The sequence below is a fragment of the Oncorhynchus masou genome, chromosome 17, assembly GCF_036934945.1.
Source record: "Oncorhynchus masou masou isolate Uvic2021 chromosome 17, UVic_Omas_1.1, whole genome shotgun sequence".
NCBI classification, from domain to species: Eukaryota; Metazoa; Chordata; class Actinopteri; order Salmoniformes; family Salmonidae; genus Oncorhynchus; species Oncorhynchus masou.
In genome coordinates this window covers 34,452,142-34,473,276 of record NC_088228.1, presented here as the reverse complement: position 1 = coordinate 34,473,276, position 21,135 = coordinate 34,452,142, and the positions used below count along the sequence as shown (strand labels likewise).

Here is a 21,135-nt window from a genome sequence, read left to right as displayed (position 1 = left end):
AGGGGTTTCAGTACATTTATCTAAAGCAATCCCTTGAAATTTGGTGTACCTTTTAATTTGAATTTTCTCACCAGACTCACTGGAATATATGGAGAGAACGGTTCAGAATATTAATGAAAGAATGAAAGAAAGCGATGTTGACCTAAATACACTTATATTTTTGTCTCCTTTTTAGCACCACAAGGATTTAAAAATACTGATCTTGTATGTTATTTACAGTTAGGCAACTATTTATGAATAATAATACAAAACTGTTTTGGACAGCCTTTACGTACACAATATATCGGTGAATCAAAATATACAGTGCTTTGATTCATCCTGAACGTTGCCTTATTCAATTGTTCAATCCAATGAATATTGGAAGGTGAAAAAGTGCACAATAGGGGTTCAACAGTAGTCCTTTAAATCAACCCTAATAATCCTCTCTAATCATGGAACTGTGATGACTACGGTTCAAGTCCAGCAGTTATGAACCACGCACCAGGATCCAGGTTTAAACTGTTATGTATGGTCTGCATTCCATAATGACACAAATAGGCTGTTTGTCCAACATTATTGCACAACTTGTAATAAATTAGCCTAATATGATCCACTAGTGCTAGCAATCCTCAGGAACAACAACATGAACGTGACAGATGAAAGAAAGCTAAACTAACTATGTCATGGAATGATGCAAAATGTAAGGAAACTAACACTAAAACAACAGTTGTAAATGTATGTGGGTATAACTGACTGTGGTTAATATTTAACATGATACAAATTGTAAAAAATAAAGTGAAAAGTCTGGCCATGTAAATAAAATATTATAGAAATCATAAATCAACTCAGTAGATTTGGCGCTATACTGTCATTTGTGCATGGCTACAGAAGCCTATAGCTTGGGTCTCCAAATTTCATCCTTGCAAGTTATATTTGTCTCCAGCGATCATAAGATAAAATATATCTAAAACAATTGCCATTTATATTTAGAATCCCCTTAACTAAATAGCTTACTCAAATACCTTGCTCTTATCGATAGCTCTTAACAATTTGTAAATTACAGTGCATGGAGAATAGTGTTATATCTATCTGAAAAAATAAAGTAGAAGTGACAAGTTGCTTGGCCTTATTCATTGTTTCATCATGCGTAAGGTGGTGGAACTATGAGGAAATTAAGTCTAGGTCAGAATATCTATAGACTCCTCCGCCATAACCTTAATATCTTTGATCGCCACCCAAATCGAATAGCGGGTGAATAGCATGCTATTCTCATGCTTAAGTTAATTGTCAGAATATGCAAAGAGACAAGTGCATAGAAAGGGAATTCCATTCCATTTCTGTGCACTTAACTCGGGTTGGAATTCCCCCCAATGTGTCCTGCAATTCACATTAGTTCTCGCAGCTGATTGCTGATCTAGGATCACTGATCAGGTCCCTCTATGTGATCAGTAGATGCAGCTGCTGTTTCAGCACTGAGGACCGGACCCCTGAACAACTTCCCATTATAGGAAAGGTCACGTTATAAGTTATTGTAGCGATGACACAATTATCTTAATATTGAATTGTGTCTATTGATTACAATTTATTTCAGGAGATATCATTCTGATTCAGACTCTTCGCACCTGTTTCTTGGGCCAAAAAGAACAAGTGTTTGTTTTTTTTCATGCCCACGGCTATCCATATTATCCAAGGTATTAATAACCAAAGAAATGTGTGCTTTCATGAATATAAACAAAGATTTTTGGCATTCTTATCAACATTCCAGAAAAAGGCTCATTTAATTAAGTTCAATTACATGTAATAGTTTTTAAAATCCTCTGGATCACAGTAGCGAGCTGTTAACCATTTTAACCATTTGAGACCAGGGGCCTGTTGCACAAAACTAGGATAAGGGATTAAGCCAGGATATCTTGGTGATCCTGGCTCAATTGATCCGTAATCCGGTTGCACTAAAGATGGATAGGGGGCAGGAGGATATGTTATGGTATAAATTACCATGGAGATTTGTGGAGCTAGCCTGCTCCAGACCAGGCTAAATTTAATCTCATCCCTAATGTCAGTCAGCAGTCACCACAAATGGAAACCAATAGTTATTTCACTGCTCACTATACATTGTTATCACATATAACTAGACCCACTGTTATTATTTAAACGTTTGTTATCATTAATTTCAATGATTTTGGATAAAAAAATGATTTTTAGATGTTGCTATCATTAGATAATTTACAGTTTCCCATAGACTATAAGGCTATATATAAAATGATAGAATATTAGGGCCACAGAGGGGAAAAAAAACAAGTCATAATATTGTAACCAGTTGTTTTAAAGGAGGACAGTTGTTAAAATGACAGATGTGGGCCATTTCGTGAAATTGTACTTCAGTATGGTTTCATAAACAAAGACATGCTGATGTGCCAGAATATTAAGTATCACAGTGTCATAAGTATCAAAACTGTAAAAACAATATGTAGCTTTTCTGCAGAAAGAACCAGCCTCAAATGTATGACTTTATCCTTTTTCTTCAGTGTGGCCCTAGTACTCTGTCATATAAACAAATACACATTCCATATGAATATAAAAACACAATGTGTAACATTATGTTCCTTTATTGAATAAGGACAAAACAAAGCAGGTAAACCATCAGCTCCTTTCGAAACTGAAGTCACAGTGACTCTACAAGATGGAAAGCACAGAACCCAAGCATATTATACAAAATGATGCATACACATTCAAAGGTCTGTATATAACACATCCTGCATGTCTGCACACTAAAATAAATGCAGGACAAATCCATACACATCAACTGAACAGACAAATGAATGGATGCAGTAGCCTCCCTGCAGCCTTGTATTACACACAGTATACCGCACAAACATCATAAGAGGCCAAATTCGTCAAAAAACGAACCCAAAAAAACCCAAATTCCTCTGCCACCGCAGGACATATTTAACCAAAATTGAAAGCACACATACTAACTAAAATAATTCAACACATATTGGTCCCTCAGCAGCCGACCACTGTCGTCATCAGGGAAGATTGCCGGATTGTCCCAGTCCATGGCTGGTGGCACTCTGGGGGCCCTCTCCTTCCTCAGGCAGGCCACATTGTGGAGGACAGCACAAGCCACAGTAATATCACATGCCCTAACAGGGCTGACCCTTAATTTGTGAAGGCAGTGAAAGCGTGCCTTCAGGAGGCCAAAAGGTCATTTCAACTCTGGCCCTGGTCCTGGCATGGGCATGGTTGTAGGCCTGCTGTGCTTCCTGGGGGTCTGTGAAAGGTGTCAGGAGAAAAGGCTGGCAGCCATACCCCCTGTCTCCCAGCAACACACCAGAGAATTCACCTGTCAACACAAAATCTCATCATTACTACCTCAAACAGTGATATTCTTGACACAGCCATGATGGTTATAAATAGGGGTTGTGTGGCTTACCTTGTGATAGGCACTGATAGATTTCAGAGGCCCGAAAGATTCTGGAGTCATGGACTGAGCCAGGCCATTTTGCCACAACATTGCTGATCACAGTCAGCATTGCAGACCATCTGAAATCATAAGATGAGGAATATTACACCAATCAATGCACATCACTGGCAATGCAGAGTGTTCGTCAATGGACAATATCAAAAAGTTATGTTCACCTGAACATTAATGCTGTGAAAGGATTTCCTATTCACAAAATCGGCCTCATGGGCACCTGAGGGGGCTTTTATCCTTATGTGTGTGCAGTCCACTGCACCAATGACATTGGGGAAACCTGTCACACAAAGTAATGAGTATCCTACTATGTGTTAACAGTTGTCCTGTAATTTGTAGATCCTCTTACCTGCAATCCTATAGAACTCCTCTTTGATGTCACAGAGTCTTCTGTGGCCAGGGAAGGAGATGAAGACATCTGCTAATGCTTTGATAGCCAGACACACACTCCTTATTGTGCGGCAAATTGTGGCCTTGTTCAGCTGTTCTGCATCCCCCACTGAGTACAGGAAGGCTCCACTAGCAAAAAGCGCAAGGCCACACAAACCATTTGCTCCACACTCAGTGCATGGCTCCGTGCAGTGCGGTGCTTAATCCTGGGACCCAGTAGTCTGCATAGATACCTGATGCCATCTGCAGAAAACCTGTATCTTTCATATAGATGGTCATCAGGGAAGGCCAGTGGGTCCAACCGGTCCCTGAAGACCCTTTCTCGCCTGAAGGCTCTCCTCAGCACAAGTGCTTCTTCATCCACCACATCTCGCACGAATGGGCATGCCATTGTCAGAGCAGAAAGGAACACACAATTTTGGGCCTTCATATAGGCTAGTGGCCACACCTGGTGCTGGGGGGGTGGGCAAAAGAGGGCGATGCCTTATAACGATGACTTGGTTGTACTGATTGCTGGGAAAATAAAAAAAACCTTAGAAAGATGCCACCGTCCTGTGTGCTCACAATAAGAGCTCATATGTCATGGCTCACTTGACTTTACGAGAATATACCTAATTTTTATTTTGAGCTGTGTCATCTTCTTGGAGCTGGGGGAGGAAAGAAAAATAATGATTAATACATTTGTGTTACAGTTAGCATACAGTGTACATTGAAGGCATATCTCACCTCCCTCTCAAGTTTTTTTATTTCAAGGTCCAGTTTCCTAATTGTCCTCTTTATTTCGGACTCCAGTGCAAGATTTTCCATCTTTTTCTTCTTGTACTGAATGTCTATGTCTGCCAGTTCTATTTGGCGCCGGAGGTGGTTGCCATACAACTTTCTGATAGCTTGTGAGCTCTGTGAACACAATACAATTAGCGCAGCTGGAATTTGGCAGGATGTGGTGTCCTTTTATTAATACGCACTGTTGCCAGGCTGGTTTTCCCACTGTATAGCATCTGGGTCCTGTAAAATAAATTAGATTTTTTGATTTTGATGAGGACTCCTCACCATTGTAGAGTAAATAGTACTTTCACAGTCTTAACATGATACCTCATGCCTTCTGGAATCCAGAGAGATGGTCTCCTCCTCATCATCGTCTCCATCATGTGCTGTTGCTGCTGCACTGGGGCCTTCACCCTATCACATTTAATCGGATTCATATTGAAGCTAGTAGACAAGACATGCCAGGCCTACAGTATGCCTTTGATGGAGTACTCACTGGATCAGCATCGTCTGGTGCTTGTGCTGGTGGCTCTAACAGGAACACAGTGCTGCCAGACACTGCAAGGCAATAGGTAAACCAAAGTCAGACAGTCCAAATTGATTCAATATGAATGTGGTTGTATCCCATGTAGAGATGGAAGGACATACCTTGAATGAAGCGGGTGGCATCTTGGGAGGAACCTATGCTCGTCTCTTTCCCCCCAGGGATCCCCTCTAAGACGGGCCTGCCTTTATTTAGCTCCAAGGCCATGTCCTCTGCTGGGGTAAGGTCAGCCTTTGGTGACCCACCACCCGTGCCTTGTCTGTGGGTATTCTTTTTCACTGCTAAAACAGTACAGACAATGTGTGAGCAGGCACCTTCTGGGTACAATATATGCTTGTGCTTTGTTAAATATTAGTCAGGGACCATACCATTCTGCAGAATGTTCTTGTATTTGATTTTGACCTGCTGCCATGTCCGTTTTGGCCCGTTCATGTTTAATCTACACACACACACATTTAATGGAGTCACACTGCAAAAAATTACTCGGTATTTTTGTCTTGTTTTCAGTAAAAATATCAAAAAATGTATCATAGCTTTATACAGTGTGATGGAGTTACTTTACACAATCACTCATATCTGCAGTGCATTTCAATTAAAAATTTAACCGTTTCATAATTACAGTACAACTGCATTTTTGGAGATGTGAATTAAATATTTGAATTGTAATTGTGATGTTTCAGCGGAGCGGTGAGTGTGTAATTGTGCACTACTTACGCATTCAGGCGGTCTGCAATACTTTGCCACGCTTTTTCTCTTTGCTTTATCACTGTGGCGGTGTTGCCTTTCTTCTTAATTATGTCTTTTACCTCCTCGTATGCCTCCATGAGGATTTGTGCTTCCGACGGGGAAAAGTACGCGGCTCTAGTTGCCATGGTAAATCAGTTAATCTGTGATCTGTGGCGGGGTCTATTTGAGTGAGCCGTGAGCGCGCACCTATCCAGGATTGGTTTCACCTGGCTTAATGAATCCGTGTCTGCTCATCCTGGCTTGGTCTTTGTGCAACCAATTAAGCCTGGACGCACATGTTTTGGCTTCATTGAGCTCAGCTGAGTCATTTATCCCGGATGTCTTAATTCTACTTTTGTGCAACAGGCCCCTGAACATAGAACCTTGAAATGACAGATGATAAGTGTAAATAAACACAAACACACTGTATAAAAAGTAGAGGTAGACAGACTTTTGTATCCCACTTTTTACATAGATTGACTTTTTTTTTAAATCTGAAAGTGTTATTGAATATGACAACTTGATAAATTACAGTTCAACAATTGATCTTAAAAATGGTCTTTAAAAACAAAATTTGCATAGAGGGGGTCAATCCCTAATCATTCCCTAAAACCTATGCACTTGTGGCGATCTGAGATTATTTGACAGGTGTAATCAATCTGATAATAACTCCCACCCTATGTTGAAGTTAAATCTCCAATCAAAACTCCAAAAGTGCATAGGGTGTACACCCTATGTACACCCTAGGGGCGATTAGAAAAGTGATCGAGTTGCCTATTTCAATTTCCTAAGTTTGGCATGCTGACTTCTTAATAAATTCTGCATTTTAGCTAACACGAGTATTTGTATCTTTCTGTCACACTTACACAGTCTAATCCTTTCTTTGTGCTGCCAACCTTCACTGTAAACACCTCCCCTAAACCCTGGAATATTATAGAAGGGGGTGTGTACTTCCAGGTATGAACAAAATTCAAAACTTAAACCTAAAAATGTAATACATGTTGTTTGTATTTATTTTATGTTATTCCATGTCCAATTTTGACACAATAAATGAGAAAACAAGTCGAAACGGCAATTTCGTTTTTCCACGCCCCGTTTTGACTCGGCGTTGACGCAAGTGAGAGGTTGGCTTTCATTCATCTGGAGCAACAACATGGCGGCAACCTGATAGCAGCTGCATCAAAAATAGCAAACCTCACATATTTGTGCAAACAGACACAAATTTAAAAAAATACAGAGGAAGACTACATAACTAACAGGACATCCATCGACTTCGATTCAGTCTGAATGTCAAGGTGAGACTTGTTTACCAAAATGCTGACGTTTAGCTAACCTACATACAATCTGTATTTAACGTTAGCCGTTAACTACTGTAGCTTTTTGCCGTTTGTAAACACTGTAGGGATGACGTAGCTAACTTACTGTTACTGTACTCGTCTTGTTTGTTAGTAACTTTATCTGATTCTGAGCATAGCCTACAAAACTAACTAAACACCGATTTACTTATCCGAGTTAAATGGCTAACGTTATCTAGCACGTCGTTAGCTAGCTACAGAAGTGTAACGTTACATTTGTGCTGGGGTTCGGAACGATAGGAGTTGAGGTGTTAAAAGCATGTCACCCGGTGTAGTCACACCGAAACTATCTGTTTGCAAAACTACCCTCGTCAGTTGAGGAAGGCAACTATGGTACTGTACTGAAACAAACAGCAAAATACCCGAGGCTAGCTAACGTTCACTAGTTAGCTAGCTCAAGCCAACACATAAACATGCGCAGAATTTTTTTTGGAACACAAAATAAGCATGCGCAGATTTTTGGGTTGCAAGCTTTTCTATGTGCGACACGCATTTACTGAGTCGTGCGACAGCTAGTTGTCTGACAAGAACATTTCATAATCGATTTTCCTTGTTTGCTTGCGTTCTGAAACGCTGATCCTATGATTTAGTATTTTGACAGCAGACCGGGCAGAAGTAGCGTAAAACGCATAGCCAGCCAGCCTTGTAGACCTATCCTGTATCAGTCACTCGCTTTCTACAAAATGAAAATTAGGCTAATATCCCACCTGATTGCTCAGAGATTTGACTGTTGATGACGTTATTCACCCACAGGTTCCCTGGAACATAATCCTGAGTTGCCAGTTGAGAAAGGCTAGTGGACTCACTAGAAGAGCTGGCAAGAAATATAGGATTCAGAGCAGTAATAACGATACTAAAGACTGAAAGGACTCATTTTGGGTTGAGTATTTAGCTACTGCATCTGGACTTAGATCAAGGCAAACCGATAGTGCACTCTCTGAAGTCGAGACCATGGATCACTACCAGGACCTATGGCCGAAGTACAGGGCTTGGGTTTGAAACGGCACCATTTACCTCTCCCCCTGCCTGTCACCATCCCATATCAGATCACAGATGGAGGTGACATGGAGCTAAGCAGTGAAATGTAATCTCGGCCAGAGATCCCACTCTCTGCTCAGTAGCACCTGTCACAGCCTGAACTCTCCACAAATATTTTCATCCTGGACCTTGAACTCATTGGGTCTTAGCTAACTGCCCTACACCTCTCTGGTAACTGTTACAGCTAGCCTACAGTTTCCCACCAACCAAAACTAACCCCTTCATGTTTACAGACTTACTCTATCCCAAAGTCAACAGATTCTCTCAATGCCCAGACCTGGCCACACCTTCTCCCATGTCCCTTAATTGTTTCTAATTGAACTGTATCCCTGAGCCACCACGACACACAAGCCAGGCCAAAGGCTTGGTGCAGTTGCATTGGACTGTCTAGAGCACACTGCAGTGACTAAGCTCTAAGTTGATTTAAACATGAGTGACGGGGAGCTGCAGCACCTGGACTATCTGACTGAGAATGAGCTGATGGGCATGGACACGTTCATTCACCGCATCGACTCAACTGAGGTGATCTACCAGCCACGCAGGAAGAGGGCCAAGCTGATTGGGAAGTACCTGATGGGAGACCTGCTGGGGGAGGGCTCCTACGGTAAGGTGAAGGAGATGCTGGACTCTGACACGCTGTGTCGCAGGGCCGTCAAGATCCTCAAGAAGAAGAAGCTGAGGCGGATCCCCAACGGAGAGGCTAATGTGAAGAAGTAAGTTTTGGGGATGGTAGTTTGTGTGGTGGTGGATTTTTATTTCATTTTTTTCTCTCTTTTTTTTGCTATTTTCTTCCCTCTGGTTTACACTCTTGGTCATGCATTGTCAAGCACAATTATTTATTAACTATTATAAACTGGCTTATTTGAGCCCTGAGTGCTGATTGGCTAACAGTATATGGTATATCAGACCGTATACCACGGGTATGACAAAACATTTATTTTTACTGCTCTAAATGTGTTGGTAACCAGTTAATAACAGGAATACGGCTGCTTGGGGGTCTGTGATAGATGGCCAATATACCACAGCTAAGGGCTGTGTCCAGGCACTCCTTATTGCGTCGTTTGTAAGAACAGCCCTTTGCCATGGTATATTGGCCATATACCACACCCCCTTAGTCCTTATTGCTTAAATGTCACTGCTATAGGATGATTGCCTGGGTAACGCTTAAGATTGTGTCTCTGTGATTATCATCACCTACAGTGTCTCATGAACTGTTTTCCCTATATATGACTCGCCATCGTCCCCCCTGTCTAAAGTGCACAACAACACTTTGGATCTTCATTTGCATTTCACTCTCCTATTCAAATAAGTCCCTTTCCCTACATGGCAGCACCATAGGGCCTTTTCTGACTACGAGAGATTTCCTAGAGATTTTGAGAAAATACCCTCGGCCAGACCTTTTTCGGTAATGTGAATTTGTCACATCTAGACCACTACCTCCGGAGGTCGAGCACTACACTCGCCTGACAGTTGCCCCCTCCAAGCATGTCAGTATAAACAGAATTGTCTCGTTGAGCCCAACACTCATAGCTGAGTGATGTTTTTGAAACCGCCAAAATGTATAGGCATTTCCTTATAATTGAAAAAGGTTACAGTTGAGGGATTAGGCAAATAAGTCTGGCTGCACAACCGATTGGCAAATGTAATGCAAATTGAGAAATCATGTGACTAAACTAAGTAAAAAGAAGAAACTATACTATGAAACAAAGAGAAATTATATAGGAATGATAGTAAAACGCTTTGGGGCACCTTAAATGAGATCTTGGGCAAATTGCAAACTCGGCTCCTTCGTTCATTGAATCAGATGTCTCATTCATCACAAAACCCACTGATATTGCCAACTACTTCAATATTGTTTTAGGGCTGACCACATTTCGTCGGCTGGTTTGATTGTTTGGTCTACAGGCTGTTGGTCGACCGAGACTTTAGTCGAGCACTAGCAATAATTATTTATATATATCACACACAGTGGGCTCCAAAATTACCCCTGACTGGCAATGCACAAACTATACTTAAAAAAATATAAACAATATAATTATAGAGAAACTCAAAATACCAACATGTGAGAAATACTGTACTTTATTAAATATTTTCAATGGAACCAACCCAAATCATACAATTATTTAATACAAAGTACATTTCACTAAAATCAAGGTTTCATAATGATTGGCTCTCCTCATTTAGTACTTAGTGCAACCACCTCTGGCAAGGATAACAGCATGGAGTCTTTTCTTATGATGTTTGACAAGGCTAAGGAACGCATTTGGAGGGATTTTTGGACCATTCCTCTATGCAGATCCTTTCAAGATCCTTCACATTTTTGGGTTTGCGCTTGTCAACTTCCCTCTTCAACACAGTCCACAGGTTATCGATTGGATTGAGGTTCGGCGACTGAGATGGCCTTGGCACAACACTGATTTTGTTGTCACAGAACCATTTCTGTGTGGATCTTGAGGTATGTTTTGGGTCATTATCTAGTTGGAAAGTCCACCTATGGCCAAGGCCAAGCCTTCCGGCAGAGGTAACCAGATTGTCAGCCAAAATGGCCTGATACTTGGTGGAATTCATTGAGGCACAATCTTAACCAGTGCCCCTGGACCTCTGGAATTAAAACACCCCCTAAACATCCCTGACCCACCACCATATTTCACCATGGGTATGAGGTGACTCTCCTTGTAGGCATCTCTGTTTCAACGCCAAATGTGCCAATGCTGTATCTGACAAACGTTCAATTTTGGTCTCATCTGACCAGAGCACCTTCTTCCAGTCATAATTTAAATGACGTTTGGCAAACTCCAAGCGCTGGCATCTGTGTCTTGGGTTCAGAAAGGGCTTTCTTCTGGTAACACTTCCAGCCTGTGGTTGTGGGGGTGGCGTCTGATGGTGCTTTTTGAAACCTGGTGACCCCAAGACGCCACCAAGGCCTGCAATTCTTTCACTGTGATTCCTGGCGATTTTGTTGCTTCTCTCACCATCCTCTTCCCTTCCTGGGGGGCAAATGTGTCCTTTACCCGTGAGGTTTTCAACTATTCCATATCTTTAGAATTTTTAAATAATTGCCCTGACAGTGCTCAGTGGTCTATTCAGTCGTTTGTGAATCTTGTAGCCATTACCAGATTTATAAAGGTCAATGACCATCTCTCTCTGTTGTTCTCTCGGTCAGTTCTTTTGTTTTCTTCATGGTGTTGGATGACAAAGGGATATTGCATGCATGTTACCTCATTTATTTATTTTTTTATACCCAAGTAAAACAGGAAGTGATGTAATGGCTCAATAGTTGCTTAAGAGTTAAACTTATTTAAGTGGAATTTAATTCCTGGCTTAATTATGGTAGATGTTTATTTATAGTCATTTTTATGGGTGCCATTAATTGTGAAACTCTGATTTGGAGGAAATTGATTTTTAATTAAATGCATATGTAATCACGTAGAAACCAAAAAAGGGGTAAACAAATCAAATTATATTTGAGATTCTTAAAAGTAACCACCCTTTGTCTTGACAGCTTTGCACACTCTTGGCATTCTTTCAACCAGCTTGATGGGGAATGCTTTTCCAACAGTCTTGAAGGAGTTCCCACATGCTGAGTACTTGTTGGCTGCCTTTCCTTCACTCTCTGGGCCAACTCATCCCAAACCATCTCAATTGGGTTGAGGTCGGGTGATTGTGGAGGCCAGCTCATCTGATGCAGCACTCCAGCCATCACTCTCCGTCTTGGTCAAATAGCCCTTACACAGCCTGGAGGTGTTTTGGGACATTGTCCTGTTTAAAAACAAATGATAATTCCCACTAAGCTCAAACTAGATGGGATGTTGTATCGCTACGGTAGCCTGCAGCGATAGCCATGCTGGTTAAGTGTGCCTTGAATTCTGGATAAATCACTGACGGTGTCACCAGCAAAGCACCATCTCACCTCCATGTTTCACGGTGGGAACTATACATGCAGAGATCATCTGTTCACCTACTCTGCATCTCACAAAGACACGGCAGATCTCAAATTTTCCACCAGTCTAATGTCCATTGCTCGTGTTTCTTGGCCCAAGCACGTCTTCTTATCGGCGTCCTTTTATTCATGTTTTTTTGTTGTTGCAGCAATTCCACCATGCAGGCATGACTCACACAGTCTCTTCTGAACAGTTGATGTTGAGATGTGTCTTGAACTCTGAAGCATTTATTTGGGCTTTAACTTTAATGAACTTATCCTCTGTAGCAGATGTAACTCTGGGTCTTTCCTGTGGCGTTGCTCATGAGAGCCAGTTGCATCATAGCGCTTGATGGTTTTTGCAACTGCACTTGAAGAAACTTTAAAAGTTCTTGAAATTATCAGATTTTGACTGATCTTCATGTCTTAACGTAATGATGGACTGTTGTTTCTCTTTGCTTATTTGAGCTGTTCTTGCCATAATATGGACTTGGTCTTTTACCAAATAGGGTTATCTTCTGTATTCCACCCCTTCCTTGTCACAACACAACTGATTGTCTGAAACACATTAAGAAAGAAATTCCACAAATTAACTTTTAACAAGGCACACCTGTTAATTGAAATGCATTCCAGGTGTCTACCTCATGACGCTGGTTGACATATTCATTTTTTTTGGTTACTACATGATTCCATATGTGTTATTTCATAGTTTTTATATATTTTTACTATTATTATACAATGTAAAAATAAAGAAACCCTTGAATGGGTAGGTGTGAACTTTTGACTGGTGCGTGTGTGTGCATACAGTTGAAGTTTTACATACACTTAGGTTAGTCTTTATAACTGGTTTTTCAACCATTTCTTGTTAACAAACTATAGTTTTGACAAGTCGGTTAGGACATCTACTTTGCGCATGACACAAGTAATTTTTCCATCAATTGTTTACAGACAGATTATTTCACTTATCATTCACTGTATCACAATTCCAGTGCGTCAGAAGTTTATATACACTATATGCCTTTAAACAGCTTGGAAAATTCCCAAAAATGTCATGGCTTTAGAAGCTTCTGATAGGCTAATTGACATCATTTGAGTCAATTGGAGGTGTACCTGTGGATGTATTTCAAGGCTTACCTTCAAATTCAGTGCCTCTTTGCTTGACATCATGGGAAAATCAAAAGAAATCAGCCAAGACTTCAACCAAATTTATTGTAGACCTCCACAAGTCTGGTTCATCCTTGGGAGCAATTTCCAAACGCCTGAAGGTACCACGTTCATCTGTACAAACAATAGTATGCCAGTATAAACACAATGGGACCACGCAGCTGTCATACTGCTGAGGAAGAAGACGTGTTCTGTCTCCTAGAGATGTATGTACTTTGGTGCAAAAAGATGTGAAGATGCTGGAGGAAACAAGTAATGTATCTATATCCACAGTAAACGAGTCCTATATCGACATAACCTGAAAGGCCGCTCAGCAAGAAAGAGGCCACTGCTCCAAAACCGCCATAATAAGGTTTGCAACTGCACATGGGGACATGGATCTTTATTTTTGGAGAAATGTCCTCTGGTCTGATGAAGCAAAAATAGAACTGCATGGCCATAATGATGACCATTGTTATGTTTGGAGGAAAAGGGGGAGGCTTGGAAGCCGAAGAACACCATCCCAACTGCGGATGGCAGCATCATGTTGTGGGGATTCTTTGCTGCAGGAGGGACTGGTGCGCTTCACAAAATAGATGGCGTCATGATGAAGGAAAATTGTGTGGGTATATTGAAGCAACATCTCAAGTCATCAGTCAGGAAGTTAAAGCTTGGTCGCAAATGGGTCTTCCAATGGGACAATGACCCCAAGCAATGCTTCCAAAGTTGTGGCAAAATGGCTTAAGGACAGCAAAGTCAAGGCATTGGAGTGGCCATCACAAAGCTCTGACCTCAGCCCTTAGAAAATTTGTGGGCAGAACTGAAAAAGCGTGTGCGAGCAAGGAGGCCTACACACCTGACTCAGTTACACCAGCTCTGTCAGGAGGAATGGGCCAAAATGTACCTAATGTATTGTGGGAAGCTTGTGTAAGGCTACCCAAAACGTTTTACCCAAGTTAAACAATTTAAAGGCAATGCTATCAAATACTAATTGAGTGTGTGACCCACAGGGAATGTGATGAAAGAAATAAAAGCTGAAATAAATAATTATCTCTATTATTCTGACATTTCAAGTTCTTTAAAATAGTAGTGATCCTAACTGACCTAAGACAGCACATTTTTACTAGGATTAAATGTCAGGATTTGTGAAACTGAATTTAAATGTATTTGGCAAAGGTGTATGTACATTTCTGACTTCAACTGTATGTCTGTCTGTATTCTTAAAGAATTACAGGGGGCAGTTTGGAAAAAACGAATCCCGTCCGAATCATCGGACTTTCTGAAGTAATAATTACATAACCAACGTTCTCTAGTAATGCTAGTCCCATGCAAATAGGTCTTTGGTCACATACATACATGTGCCACGTAAAGAGAGCAAGGGTTGAGGCATTTTTTTTTTTTTTTTCTAAACAAATTAGGAGTTATGGTAACTGAACTTTTTTAGTCAGAAATGGCTGTAGTTATGTTGCATATGTAACAACACGGACAGTGTGGGGAAACACAAATGTTCTGTGGTGGTTGCTGTAGCAGGGAGGAGAGGGTGACAACAGGCGCTAGTCAGTCACACTTAAAAAAAAAAATTAAATATTTTTTAGCATTGCAGCAAATATGACTCTGGCCCGGCACAATCAAATCAATTGCTGGTCGGACTCCCTCTCGTCATTTGTGTGCCTTTAATTATTTAATCATAGTGTGCTTAAAGCATCAGACAAGCTCAGTGAATATAGGTGATTTGATTAAAACACATACTTGACTTTTTGCATTTAGGCCAAAGAGTTCAATCATCAGACCAGAGAATCTTGTTTCTCATGGTATGAGGGGTGCCTTTTGGGAAACACTATGCGTTCTATCCTGTGCCTTTTACTGAGGAGTGGCTTCCATCTGGCCGCTCTACCATAAAGGCCTGATTGGTGGAGTGCTGCAGAGATGGTTGTCCTTCTGGAAGGTTCCCCCATCTCCACAGAGGAACTCTGGAGCTCTGTCAGTGATCATCGAGTCCTTGGTCAGAGCATTGCTTTATTATGGACAGACTTCTCCCCACCTTTCTATATAAGGTCCCACAGTTAACAGTGCATGCCAGAACAAGAACCAAGCCAGGAGGTTGAAGGAATTGTCCGTAGAGCTCCGAGACAGGACCAAGTCCCTTCTCCCCTGCTCAGTTTGGCCGGACTGCCAGCTCTAGGGAGAGTCTTGGTCTTTCAAAACTTTGTCCATTTAAGATTGATTGAGGCCACTGTCTTCTTGGGGACCTTCAGTGCTGCATTTATTTTTTGGTACCCTTCCCCAGATATGTGCCTCAACACAATCCTGTCTCGGAGCTCTACGGACAATTCCTTCAACCTCCTGGCTTGGTTATTGTTCTGACATGCACTGTTAACTGTGGGACCTTATATAGAAAGGTGGTCCATAATAAAGCGCTGCTCTGCCTTACCAACACTATCAACAAGGCAGATCCTACAGGCCCTAGTTTTGTCTCACCTGGATTACTGTCCAGTTGGGTGCAGCAAAGAGGGAACAGGGCATCACGTCTGGCCCTTAAATGTACACTGAGAGCTAACATGAACAATATGCATGTCAATCTCTCGAGGCTCAAAGTAGAGGAGAGATTGACTTCAGTACTACTTTTTTTTTTTAAAGAGATATTGACGTGCTGAATGCTGAGCTGTCTATTTAAACTACTAGCACATAGTTTGGACACCAATGCATACCCCACAAGACATGCCACCCGAGGTCTCTTCACAATCCCCAAGTCGGGAGCAGACTATGGGAGGTGCACAGTACTACATAGATCCATGGCTACATGGAACTCTATTCCACGTCAGGTAACGGATAAAAATACACCTAATGGAACAGTGGGGACTGTGAAAACACACGCACTCTACACACTTACACGTGGATTTTATATTGTAGAGTAGCTGCCTGAGGGTACACAGACTTGTGCGAAGTATTTGTATATATTTGTAAATAACTGCCTTAATGTTGGAACCCCTGAAGAGTAGCTGCTGCCTTGGCAGTAGTGAAAAGGGATCCTTAATAAATACAAAATAGCCGAAATACATGTTTTCTTATAATAAAAATTCAATGGTGACTTGCTCATGTGACTTAGGAGAGGCAAATGTACTGCTTGTTGTTTCAGCACAGCTGGGTGAAGGATTGGCGCAAGAGGAGCAGGGGCCAGAGAGAGAAAATAGCCAAACCCAAATCCTGCAAGTTTGACAAACTTGCAGGATTTGGTTTGGCTAACTTGTTGCTGTGATAACCTATCTCGATGCAAAGAAGCTAGTTAGTTAGCCAGCTAGCTAGAAAGGTTGCATCACAACCTGGTATGGCAACTGCTCTGCATTTGACTGTAACGCGCTACAGAGTAGAGGTTGGCTTATTTTATTTTTTTAAATATATTTTTTTAAATTAGGGCCGTTTTCATAATAATCGGTAAACTGCGTTCTCGGACACCGATTATGGCCATAGATTACATTGCACTCCACGAGGAGACTGTGTGGCAGGCTGATCACCTGTTAAGCGAGTGCAGCAAGGAAGCATGGTAAGTTGCGTGCTAGCATTAAACTTATAAAAAAAATAATGAATCTTAACAATCACTAGTTAACTACACATGGTTGATATTACTAGTTTATCTAGCTTGTCCTGCGTTGCATATAATAAATGCGGTGCCTGTTAATTTATCATCGAATCCCAGCCTACTTCACCAAACGGGTGATGAATTAACAAGCGCATTTTGTGAAAAAAAGCACGTTCTTGCACCAATAAGTACCTAACCATAAACATCAATGCCTTTTAAAAAGTATATATTTTTAAACCTGCATATTTAGTTCATACACTAACATGAATTCTTTTAACTTGGGAAATTGTGTCACTTCTCTTGCATTCTGTGCAAGCAGAGTCTGGGTATATGCAGCAGTTTGGGCTGCCTGGCTTGTTGCGAACTGTGTGAAGACCATTTCTTCCTAACAAAGACCGTAATTAATTTGCCAGAATTTTACATAATTATGACATAACATTGAATGTTGTGCAATTGTAACAGTAATATTTAGACTTAGGGATGCCACCCGTTACATAAAATATGGAACAGTTGCGTATTTCACTGAAAGAATATACTTTTTTTTCCCTCTCAATGATAGTTTCCCGATTTGACCATATTAATGACCTAAGGCTCGTATTTCTGTGTGTTTATATTATAATTAAGTCTATGATTTGATAGAGTAGTCTGACTGAGCGGTGGTAGGCAGCAGCAGGCTCGTAAGCATTCATTCAAACAGCATCTTCCTGTATTTGCCAGCAGCTCTTCGCTGTGCTTCACGCATTGCACTGTTTATGACTCCAAGCCTATCAACTCCCGAGATTAGGCTAGCAATACTATAGTGCCTATAAGAACATCCAATAGTCAAGGTTACCTGGGAATATTGAAGATTCATGTTAAAAGGAACCACCAGCTTTCATATGTTCTCATGTTCTGAGCAAGGAACTAAATTGTTAGCTTTTTTACATGGCACATATTGCACTTTAACTTTCTTCTCCAACACTTTGTTTTTGCCATGAAAAATCATAATCGGAGAGGGTAGTGCGTATGACCCAGTACATCACTGTTATTGTTGTTCATATTAAACACCCCTACCTGTTGGCCAGAAGCAGAACTTTCTTCTGAAACTCGTCAATCTATTCTTGTTCTGAGAAATGTGAGAAATTGCCATGAAACTGAAGATCTCGTACTACTCCCTTTACAGAACAGCGCAAACTGGCTCTAACCAGAATAGAAAGTAGTGGGAGGCCCCGGTGCACAACTAAGCAAGAAGACAAGTACATAATTGTCTAGTTTGAGAAAGACGCCTCACAAGTCCTCAACTGGCCGCTTCATGAAATTGTCCCCGCAAAACAGTCTCCACGTCAACAGTGAAGAGGCGACTCCGTAATGCTGGCCTTATTGGAAATTTATTGTGTGGAATAGCCTTCATTTCTCAGAACAGGAATAGAAAGGGAAAGCTCTTTGTTTCTGGTCATTTTGAGCCTGTATAATCGAACCCACAAATACTGATTCTCCAGATTCTCAACTTGTCTAAAGAAGGCCCGTTTTATTGCTTCTTTAACAAGCACAACCGTTTTCAGCTGTGCTAACATAATTGCAAATAGTTTTCTAATAGCTAATACAAATGTATCATTTTAAAAAGGCTAACACGTGTCATTGGAATACAGGAGTGATGGTTGCTGATAATGGGCCTATGTAGATATTCCATACAAAATCTGCCGTTTCCAGCTACAATAGTCATTTACAACATTAACAATGTCTGCACTGTATTGCTGATCAATTTTGTTATTTTAATGGACCAAAAATTAGCTTTTCTTTAAAAAACAAGGTCATTTCTAAGTGACCCAACTTTTGAACGATAGTGTGTGTTATATGGTAAAGTCATACAAATTCAAGAGGGTAATTTTTCTTTACTTCTTATTACAAGAATTAAGGCAGTATATGTTAGAAATGTCAAATTAGATTTTGGTGTATTTTATAGGTACACTTAACCTAATTTAAATATTTGGCTCTACCATAGGCTACGCCCTTGGCACTCCACTGGTTTTGTTCAGAGCATCACCATGATCACTTGAATAGGTGTCATGAACTGGATGACCCAGACTCACATCGTCCACAGTCCTGTGTAACTCCGTCAGTAGAGCATGGCGCTTGCAATGCAAAGGTTTGTGGGTTTGATTCCCGCTGGGGCCACCCATATGATAAAATGCATGCATGCCTTACTGTAACCATCTCTCTCTTTCTGTAAATGGCAGTTGTTTTCGAACCACGGCTGAGGTTTTAATCACACAGTGGAGTTTATTTAATAATCTTGTGATGAGCTGCAGGCGTGTCTAAATATAGAGGAGCGAGCTAATGCAACTGTCAAATGAGTGAGTTCTCACCGTTTGAAGTATTTAGAGAGATGGAGGAACAACTCAGTTTAGGCTGCTTTGCTTGCAGGGTCTGGGATTCTAGGCATTTTGTAGAACACGTTCTCTTTACATTTTTCTATTGATTTTTGTTGCAAGTTCTATTTCGGTTAGATTCAATTAGCCCATTTCGAATGTGATTTTTAAGTTGACTTGATTATGTTAGTGTTGCTGTCTAGGCTACCAGCCACCAGTGTTGTGGATGGGGCATTCATTTGCAGCGATGCAATGTTCTGTCTAGTATTGTACTCACGCCCTCTAATTATTACGGTCTAGTACTAAGCACACCAGTGTATGTCCTATGTGCTGTTGTGCACATGCCTGAGTTTCTCACACTTTTGGTGGGAACAGTGTCTGTAATATGTTTGTGCATGTCTGTGTTGGTGGGCCCAATCTTATTTTTTTAAGCATGTGTGAGAGCCATACCTAGCCTTATAAGGCCTGGCCCTGGATGCCATAGTACAGTACTACCCTGAGCCCCTCTCTCTCTCTCTCTCTCTCCATTCACACTCACAGCAGCCATCGCTTTACATTCCTGTCTGCCAAACACTTCCTGCTTTCACTGCCCGGGGTTGCCACGGGGATGGACACCCTCACACTCTGCCGTTGCGCAATGACCATTCCTGTTGCTTGGGCGATGCCTCCGAAATTCCGAGCCATGGTTTGGAATGCCGCATGCACACTCCTGAGTGGGGAGATAGGGAGGTGTGTTTGTGTGTGGGGTCACGTTCTTTGAGTCCATTGATTTCATTTGACTTCTAGCAGGTAACATTTTAAGAAGTTTGTCATCGTAATGAATAAGCCTAGAATTAGTGCACCGGCAGCTGTAGAATGTAGCTAAGGCCAAGTTTAAGCTATATTTGTAGAGGAGTGGTCACCAACCGGTCGATCTTCAAGGCATTCCTAGTCGATCACCTAACATTTCTGTCAAAGCCTATAAAGGCTTGCGCTCTTCTTTTTTTGTGTGTGTTGCGCTGTTCGCAGTAGGTGCACTTGATTCAGAAGCCCTGTGTATGAGGTAGGCAAAATGTTCCCATTTTGAACCATTTCATTTGTCTCAAAAGACAAACTCCCCCTTCCCAGCAGACCAGGAGATCTGTGGCTAAATTGAGTGTGCCTACTGCGCTGGCCGATAGGATAGCTCAAATCACCATGCCCACAGCTTCCAGGACCCCAGCCACAGCAAAGTTTGATACTAGCCGGCATGAGATTTTATGACTTTTGAAACTATGACGAGAGACTGTTAAAGAATACAGCAAAGAGCTGCTGTTTTCATGTTTAAGTTTTTATTCAACACCACTACAAAATATTTCACATTTTCTGGTCAAAGGAACAACATAAATTCGTGCCTGAGGCAGAGGTTTCGCCATCAGGTGGAGGACTGGGAAAAATAGTTTGGCACGGTCCACGGTCATCCAACTCAGAAGTTCAAGTTGGAACTCTGGCATCTTTTCTAGAGCTCTGACTTTCCGACCCCCCCCCCCCAGAGTTCCCAGTTTTCTTGAAAGCACAATCACCGTCAGATGCAGGTACCATCAGTCCAGTAAAATAAAACAGCTATTTATTTAAATTTATGCTCAGCTGTGCCTCGCAAATGCTGCACCAACTGAACTATTTTGTTATGAAAGCTTGAGATTTTAAATATAATATGGTCTGAGAAGAACAATATTGCCAAGCATATAGCCAAATAGGCTGTGAAAATGTATTCGGCCTACTGCACAAGCCTCATTCATACAGAACTGTTTTTATTGGGTTTATGTTCAATTCTTTGAAGTCATGTTTTTAAAAGAATCGGAGCAGTAGATCTCTGCTTGCTTTTTGACTGCAAAGTGACTCAGAAAAGGGTTGGTGA

General features: G+C 41.3%; 2 protein-coding genes across 8 annotated transcripts in view; one reads left to right on the top strand and one right to left on the bottom strand.

Moving 5' to 3' along the window:
* Nucleotides 1-2,546: 2,546 nt before the first annotated feature.
* On the bottom strand, nt 2,547-6,040 carry LOC135558916 (uncharacterized). Its single transcript, XM_064993141.1, has 9 exons — nt 5,868-6,040; nt 5,522-5,592; nt 5,258-5,434; nt 5,106-5,167; nt 4,937-5,023; nt 4,571-4,741; nt 3,804-4,491; nt 3,413-3,522; nt 2,547-3,322 (listed from the first exon to the last, which is right to left on the bottom strand). Exons 1-7 carry the CDS (start codon nt 6,023-6,025, stop codon nt 4,456-4,458), a joined length of 762 nt encoding a protein of 253 aa, XP_064849213.1. The 5' UTR covers nt 6,026-6,040; the 3' UTR covers nt 2,547-3,322; nt 3,413-3,522; nt 3,804-4,455.
* A 957-nt stretch (nt 6,041-6,997) lies between these two features.
* The window catches only part of LOC135558914 (serine/threonine-protein kinase STK11-like), a 48,032-nt gene continuing 33,894 nt past the window's right edge, over nt 6,998-21,135 (top strand). For 4 of the 7 annotated variants that reach the window (XR_010458415.1, XR_010458413.1, XR_010458414.1 and 1 more), the window contains exons 1-2: nt 6,998-7,174; nt 7,988-8,985. Coding sequence is in view for 4 of the 7 variants with exons in the window: in XM_064993139.1 (XP_064849211.1) it covers nt 8,702-8,985 (284 nt within the window). In the remaining 3 variants the exon portion in view is untranslated. The remainder of the gene's footprint in view (nt 7,175-7,987; nt 8,986-21,135) is intronic. The other 3 variants (XM_064993137.1, XM_064993138.1, XM_064993140.1) reach the window with 2 other exon arrangements.